This window comes from Sinocyclocheilus grahami, unplaced genomic scaffold (genome assembly GCF_001515645.1).
Source record: "Sinocyclocheilus grahami isolate Dianchi unplaced genomic scaffold, SAMN03320097.WGS_v1.1 scaffold122.1, whole genome shotgun sequence".
Taxonomy (NCBI): domain Eukaryota; kingdom Metazoa; phylum Chordata; class Actinopteri; order Cypriniformes; family Cyprinidae; genus Sinocyclocheilus; species Sinocyclocheilus grahami.
This window is the reverse complement of record NW_015505301.1, coordinates 2,550,923-2,559,450: the sequence shown is the minus strand read 5'-3', so window position 1 is coordinate 2,559,450 and position 8,528 is coordinate 2,550,923. Positions and strand designations below refer to the sequence as shown.

General features: G+C 35.2%; 1 protein-coding gene across 3 annotated transcripts in view; it reads left to right on the top strand.

The window, feature by feature from the left end:
• Positions 1-7,431, top strand: part of uba5 (ubiquitin-like modifier activating enzyme 5) — a 9,712-nt gene extending 2,281 nt beyond the window's left edge. For all 3 annotated transcript variants that reach the window (XM_016278588.1, XM_016278587.1, XM_016278590.1), the window contains 5 exons: positions 301-405; positions 626-753; positions 6,678-6,813; positions 7,135-7,210; positions 7,302-7,431. In XM_016278588.1, the coding sequence (XP_016134074.1) occupies positions 301-405; positions 626-753; positions 6,678-6,813; positions 7,135-7,210; positions 7,302-7,429 (573 nt within the window). In that variant the 3' untranslated portion in view covers positions 7,430-7,431. The remainder of the gene's footprint in view (positions 1-300; positions 406-625; positions 754-6,677; positions 6,814-7,134; positions 7,211-7,301) is intronic.
• Positions 7,432-8,528: the final 1,097 nt, after the last annotated feature.

The window sequence follows — 8,528 nt, the reverse complement described above, 5'->3', positions numbered from 1 at the left end:
CTTGCTTTTGTGTTTTCAGTCACGGAGGACTTGAGGAGGGGAAGCCTGTGGATATGGTCCTCAGTTGTGTTGATAACTTTGAGGCTCGGATGGCCATTAATACTGTGAGTTTTTGGCATTAAACTGTAAGAACTATATTTTTTTGTTCATTTTAATATATACAAATGTATGTTTATATATATATATATATATATATAATTTATTTTTGCTATATTTTGAAAATATTTAACTTTCATTCCTTTTTTTTCACACAGTCACTGCAGTTTAGCAATTGCTTACATGTTTGTTTCTCTCTTATAGGCATGTAATGAGTTGGGTCAGATTTGGATGGAGTCAGGCGTCAGTGAGAATGCCGTTTCTGGACACATTCAGCTCATCATCCCTGGAGAAACTGCTTGTTTTGCTGTATGACACACTCATACTCCCAAAACACATACTATGTGTCTTGAATATGATTAATGATCTTAACTATTTCATATGGCTGTACCCTCTTCTATACTGTCTAGTTTTTGTGTCATAAACCATAAAACACTGCTTATTTCTGGCAAATGTCAGATGGGTTGGAAACAATGATCTGATCCAGTTTGTGTGTGTGTGTGTGTGTGTGTGTGTGTGTGTGTGTCAGTGTGCACCTCCCCTCGTAGTGGCTGCCAATATCGATGAGAAGACGTTGAAAAGGGATGGGGTTTGTGCTGCCAGTCTGCCCACCACAATGGGAGTGGTCGCCGGGCTCCTTGTGCAAAATGTTCTGAAGTAAGTCATAATAATCTTGATGATTCAGCACAGACTTAAAACCATGCTGTTTTTTTTTCATGTCTATAAAGCATACTGTATCATATTTGATATGCAAATTTCCAAGGTCTGTAACTCAACATGACCAACTTTACTGAAAAACCTGTTGTACAGTCTACTACATGATTGATAGTTTATACTTCTTAGCAATTAAAAGGCCTTTTAGTATTTAATTCTAAAAACATCCCCTTTCAGGTTGTGGTACATGTCTTTTTGCTGCAAACTCTTAGTATACTTAAGAATAGCCTTTAAATTGTTACTAATATTTCAAGACGGACACTTAGTTGACTGAAGCAAGTGGGTTTGGGTTTACTTGACAGATCCATACATAATTTAAGAAACAAAAATCATACGTTTCATATTGCATGGGTAGGGCGCCACATCCAGCAATTTTAGTATGTAAAATTATTATTTCTGGCAAATGTCAGATGGGTTGGAAACAATGATCTGATCCAGTTGTGTGTGTGTGTGTGTGTGTGTGTGTGTGTGTCCCACTACGAGGGGAGGTGCACACTGACACACACACACACACATCCCAGTATGATTTATTCCAGTGTAACAAAAGGAAAAATATTAAGACTTGAAACATTTTAAATAAAGATAATTGTTTTAGTAAGTTCAAGAATAAGTTTGAGGATGATTCTCACAAAACTATATTTTCTGCAAGAATTTTTCAAGATTAATAAAAAATGTTTTTTTTTTTTTTTTCATAATTCACAATTTATGTATACAGCGCAACAGCAAAAACTGTGAGGAAAAAATAAATGCCACATTTGTTTAGATAATTTTCTATAACAAGTCATGCTGCAATACCAAACATGACCACACAGTGATGCCAACAGACCATTAAACCAGGGGCCCGTTTCAGAAAGGAGGTTAAGTGAAAACTCTGAGTATGTTAACCCTGAAATGAGGGAAACTCTGGGTTTTCCATTTCAGAATGGAATGTTTGTCAAACCCGAGAAAGCAGGGTAAGTCAAGCCCGTTTCTGAAAGAGAGGTAACTTATACTCAGAGTCAGTTACCGTGGTAACTTACTCTATGAACCTAACCTGGTCAGGAGCAGGTTTTCTTCGGTAAACCCAGAGTTTCTTACGGTCTCCTCCCCCTTTTTAAAGCATAAGCAATGTTTAAATACCTCATTCATTCATTCATTCATGCTGTAAAAATGCTTTTCTTACTTAGTATTTCTGTCTTATTTCAAGTACAAATATCTAAAAATTCTTAAATCACGATGCATTTTCTATATAAGAAAAATTATATAGCCCAAGTTTATTCTTGTTTCCTGGGGGGAAACAAATGCATTTAATTGCATTTTACTTAAAACAAGTAAAATTATCCACCATGGGGTAAGAAAAATCATCTTAATGCAAACGTAAACAAGATTATTTTTTGATTCCCCCACTTGCCCCCGTCAAACACCAGACACTGTCAAAGTGACAAAAATGGCATGTTCTTTTATACTGTAGATGAGGAGGCTGTATTAATTCGTAGAGAGTTATATTTTTTTTGTGCCATATCCACATGCATATTTATTTGGTAGTTTTCTATATCGGGGATGCAGAGCACATTAAGGCCGCTGTATGCAGAGCGGTAACCATGGTGTGCCTCGCTGACGTTCACTTGATAACATCTTGAGGTGACCTCTGGAAGTAACCCAATAATTAGAATTTCCAGTGTGGTTGGATGCATTGATGATGCGCATATTCCCATCATCGCACCTTCTGAAAATGAAACATGGAACGGAAGGATGCCATATGGAAGTGTAGTCCGAGATATATGCTGCAACCACCACCACAACGGTTACATAAATACAAATTATGCACAATTTATTTGGTCATCTTTATTTCCTACAAATACAAAAGCAAGTGTTATTCTTTTTTTACTGTTGGTTTTTAGTATTCTTCCAATACTTGGTATTATGGCCATCTCCTCTTCATCTGTTCTTCATTATTTTGCGAGCCTTCTTGCTGTTGACTGAGTAGAAATCAAATGTTAATTTCATTACTCTAATTAAGAAATGTAACCGGTTGGATTAGAGAATCTTTAATTATGTGAAAAGATTAGACTACGTTAAAAGATTAGAGTACGTGAATAAAAGCTGCTGCACACTGAAATAGACACTGAATTAAATGTATTTAATATATCAAATGTTTGTAAAAATGTTTGTAAAGTCATGTAGCCTACACCCATGAACATTTTATGCTTAAAGCCTGATTGAAATGTTTTTATACTTAATTTTTAGCTGCTGTCACAGTCTTTTTTTTCTTCTGCCCATGGATACCATGAAAATGAATATTAGTTCAATAACATATCAAATGTTTGTAAAATGTTTGTAAAGTCATGTAGCCTACACCCATGAACATTTTATGCTTAAAGCTTTACCTGATTGAAATGTTTTTATACTTAATTTTTAGCTGCTGTCACGTTCTTCTACTCAGAGTTGACTGAACTAACACAATTCAGCTGTTCTGAAACCGAAAACTCGGAGTTTCCCATCTCAGGGTAAGTCAACTCAGAGTTCAAATTTTAACTCCGAGTTGGTTGAACCACCTTATTGAAACGGCCCCCAGCAGCCTTAACCTGACTGTATTTAAATACATACAGATCCATTCAGAATTATTAAACCGAGCAAAACACAAATTCAAAATGTAAATAAATTATCGAATGTGGCGATCTGAAAGCAGCTCAACATGACCAGTGAACAGCTCCTCTGTCAGAGTGTGTTGATGCCCATATGTATATAAACCCCACTAACCATTGTAAACTCCTATAAAAACACGCTTCTTCAGCAAGTGTCCATCATAAAACACTTCCCTTGCATGCGACCATGCTGAAATGCACTCATGCAAAGAGCGATTATGGCAAAAATCACAATCATGATTATTTTGGCCAATATTGTAATCACGATTATTTAACACGATTATGAGGGGGCCATATGACAAACTTTATATGAGTGATTTATTTGAAGATAGTGATACATATCAAATATATATTTCCTGTAAATAAGGTTGTTATGACATCTACATTGTAGAGACAATTTGACAAAAATGTTATGTAGAGACATTGAGTTGACTGAACTAACACAATTCAGCTGTTCTGAAACCGAAAACTCAGAGTTTCCCATCTCAGGGTAAGTCAACTCAGAGTTCAATTTTTAACTCCGAGTTGGTTGAACCACCTTATTGAAATGGCCCCCAGCAGCCTTAGCCTGACTGTATTTAAATACATACAGATCCATTCAGAATTATTAAACAGAGCAAAACACAAATTCAAAATGTAAATAAATTGTCAAATGTGGCGATCTGAAAGCAGCTCAACATGACCAGTGAACAGCTCCTCTGTCAGAGTGTGTTGATGCCCATATGTATATAAACCCCACTAACCATTGTAAACGCCTATAAAAACACGCTCCTTCAGCAAGTGTCCATCATAAAACACTTCCCTTGCATGCGACCATGCTGAAATGCACTCATGCAAAGAGCGATTATGGCAAAAATCACAATCATGATTATTTTGGCCAATATTGTAATCACGATTATTTAACACGATTATGAGGGGGCCATATGACAAACTTTATATGAGTGATTTATTTGAAGATAGTGATACATATCAAATATATATTTCCTGTAAATAAGGTTGTTATGACATCTAGCAGCACACAATAGCAAACTGGGGTTATAATGCTCAGGAACAGAGTTATAAAATAAATTGCAACCACTGTTTCCTGACATCATCCACTTTCGGAAGCCCAAACAAAGACGTTTGGGCACGGAGGTGAAAAAAAACAGCGTTTCAGGCGGTCGCACACTGGACGAGAAGCGCAGCGTCGCGCCACGTCTTTAAAATTCAAATACTTTATTGTCTATGAGTGTAGACACACCGGCGCGACGTTCTGCATCTGTCCGCGGCGCCCAGCTACGTCGTGTTATACTTGTAAGAATTGTTCTAGACATGCCGAAAATTTGACGCTACAGCACAGCAGAAAACAAACGCTGTAGTCCAAACGAGCCGTTCGCTGTAGTTCTTGAAAAGGGATTTTTTAAAAACAAAATATCTCCCTTTGGAGTGGACTTTGAGATTTGTAACTTTCTAGATCTTTTTTTATGCCCAAACATACACACTACACACTGACTAAAATTAAAAAAGTGAAAAAAGCATAATAGGACCACTTTAATGTTTTTTTTAATGCAAGTCTCAAGCGGTTTACAGCCTACTACAGAAATGAATAATCAAATGTAAAATAAAACCGCACAGTCTTCACTGTAAGAATGCAACTTTTTGTTCTTATTAAAGCTACACAAGTCCTTCACTCAAGAGCAGTGTGAGATTTAGAATTTGTCTTTTGTTTGATTAATATTAAGCGCACAGTCGCAGCAGGAAAATAGCCCGCTGTCACTTTAAGAGCCGTACGGATCCAATTTACCGTTACATGCGTATTTTCATTCTCAACTCTTTACGTTAATTTATTACATGACCGACGAAGGTATACATGAATAATCACTAAGCGCCGCATTTTGACATTTTTGCGTGTATTTGACCGTTTAGGCGCGCACCTTGAGCTAAAAGATGACTTTACATGTCCGTGTTCTGTTCAGCGCAAGTTCTCTTTCACGCTTTTAAAAACATGAATACATATACTTACATAAATCAAGCACGTCCCATTTTGAAAAAGTCACGTTACATAATTTTACTGATTTGCATGTGAAATTGGGCTTTTATGGAGGAACGAAAGCGCAGCGCTGGAAAAGGGGGCGTATTAATAGTTTTATCTCGATTATTGTATTTTCATAATCGTTGGAGATCGAAATAGTTTTTCGATTAATTGCACAGCCCTACAAAGAGCTATCAGAGAGCGTGCTAATAATGACGACTTCTGTATGTCACTGTAATCGCCTTTACTTCTATTACAATCGTCATCCATCAAAACTGTACTGGTGAGAAACTGGTTTGGCCTTACAGACTGGTCCTGACTTCATATTTCTTATTAATAGAGGTATGTTTGTTTCCACCAATCGCTGCACAAGTTAAGGTTATGTATGATGACAAAAGTTAGTACGTTAGTGCTAGCCCTCCGGAGCACATAGAGATAACATTGCAGTTCGAAAAAAAATCTTTGTTTGGAAGTTTAGTAAAATATCCCATAAAGGGCAGAACTTGACGCCGATTGGACTAGAACAGTGAAAGCTAACGTAACACCGTGGTTGAATGTGACAGAAAAAAAATCGGATTTCAGTACAACAAAATATTTTTATTTGATTTCTGTCAAACAAAAATAACTAAATCAAAAGGGCAGCTATAAAGGGAAGCGGAACAACCTTTTGTTGGTTTTCCATTTACTTAAGAAGACCTGTCTGAGATCGATACCTAAAAAAAATATGAAATATAAAACAGAAACACGTTCTTTGAAAACTAAAATCTGAATGTTTATTTTACTGAAATTCTATTGACATGTGCATAATAATTTGGAAAACAGTGTATATGAGACATAAAAGCCTGACATGATACTAAAAAAAACTATTTGTTATTAGAATATGTTGTCTAAAGGTTCAACTAAACGGTTCCATTTAGAAAAAGAATAATAATAATTTCAACAACTATTATTTCAGGCTTTACAGGGTTAAGATTACACCATAACCACAGGCCTAACTGTGATGTATCCTATTTCAGTTTAGTTACACTGATTACTTTGTGTAGTGGATAGTAAATGCTGTAGTATCATACAAATGCCATTAGATGGCAAAATAAAGCCATTTTTGTAACTTAACCAAATTGAACCATTCTAACTAACCCATGGTCATTTCAATTTCTCAGAGGTCTTGCCCTGTTAGTACTTCCAAAGGACTTTAAAACACAGAGCCTTGAATGAAATTGTCTGTGTTATAGGTATCTGTTGGGGTTTGGGACAGTGAGTTATTACCTGGGCTATAATGCCATGCAGGATTTCTTCCCGAGCATGGCAATGAAGGCCAACCCACAGTGTGACGACAGACACTGCAGACAACAACAGGACGAGTACAAGGTGACGGAGATTTATTGATCCATAAAATATATAATAATTAAATATGAATTAGCTACAACATTGTTAATTCTGAAACTTTTAATTTAATTTAAATTTATAATTTCTTTTAACTTTATATAACATTTTTGTTCATTTTTTAATTCATCACTTTCACTGAACATCACTTTTTTTTCTTTTTTTTTTTAAGTTTACAAAATTCCAAAATATTAACAACTGTTTCTAAGCAAGTTATTTAATCATGGATGTACAAAAGGCACACTGTGACAACCAGTTAGTATTAATACTAACAGTATATGATGTGATATTTCTTCCTTACTCCAGAAAAAAGAAGTAGAGCAGCCAAAGCAGGAAGTGGTACAGGATGAAGAGGAAGTGGTGCATGAGGACAATGAATGGGGTTGGCATCCCACACTCAGCACATTCCTTATTCATAAAACAAAAATCTTTAAATGTTATGTAAGCTTGAACGTGATGTTGTTTCCTGCCAGGCATTGAGCTTGTTTCAGAGGTGTCAGAGGCAGAGCTTCAGGATGCATCAGGACCGGTACCAGATCTGCCGGAGGGCATTACTGTAGCCTACACCATACCTGAGAAAGTACGACCCACTGAATTATAACACAACACTTTGGTTATTCAGGAGTTTTGCTTTCAAAAAAAAATTTGACAGGCAGTGAAGTTGCATTTTATAATATTGTAGTGCTGTCAAACGATTAATCGTGATTAATCACATCCCAAATAAAAGTTTTTTGTTTACATAATGTGTGTAATAATATTATTATATATAAATAAATACACACACATGCATATGTTTAAGAAAAATGTTAAGTTTATACATTTAAAATATTTATAAATAATAGCAATTATATGAATATAAATATATACACGGAAATATGTGGAAATATTCTCAAAATATACAGGTGCATCTCAATAAATTAGAATGTCGTGGCAAAGTTCATTTGTTTCAGTAATTCAACTCAAATTGTGAAACTCGTGTATTAAATAAATTCAGTACACATCGACCCACTGAATTATAACACAACACTTTGGTTATTCAGGAGTTTTCCTGCTTTAAAAAAAAAATTTGACAGGCAGTGAAGTTGCATTTTATAATATTGTAGTGCTGTCAAACGATTAATCGTGATTAAACACATCCCAAATAAAAGTTTTTTGTTTACATAATGTGTGTGTACTGTGTATATTTATTATATATATATATATATATATATATATATATAAGCTTGAACGTGATGTTGTTTCCTGCCAGGCATTGAGCTTGTTTCAGAGGTGTCAGAGGCAGAGCTTCAGGATGCATCAGGACCGGTACCAGATCTGCCGGAGGGCATTACTGTAGCCTACACCATACCTGAGAAAGTACGACCCACTGAATTATAACACAACACTTTGGTTATTCAGGAGTTTTGCTTTCAAAAAAAAATTTGACAGGCAGTGAAGTTGCATTTTATAATATTGTAGTGCTGTCAAACGATTAATCGTGATTAATCACATCCCAAATAAAAGTTTTTTGTTTACATAATGTGTGTAATAATATTATTATATATAAATAAATACACACACATGCATATGTTTAAGAAAAATGTTAAGTTTATACATTTAAAATATTTATAAATAATAGCAATTATATGAATATAAATATATACACGGAAATATGTGGAAATATTCTCAAAATATACAGGTGCATCTCAATAAATTAGAAT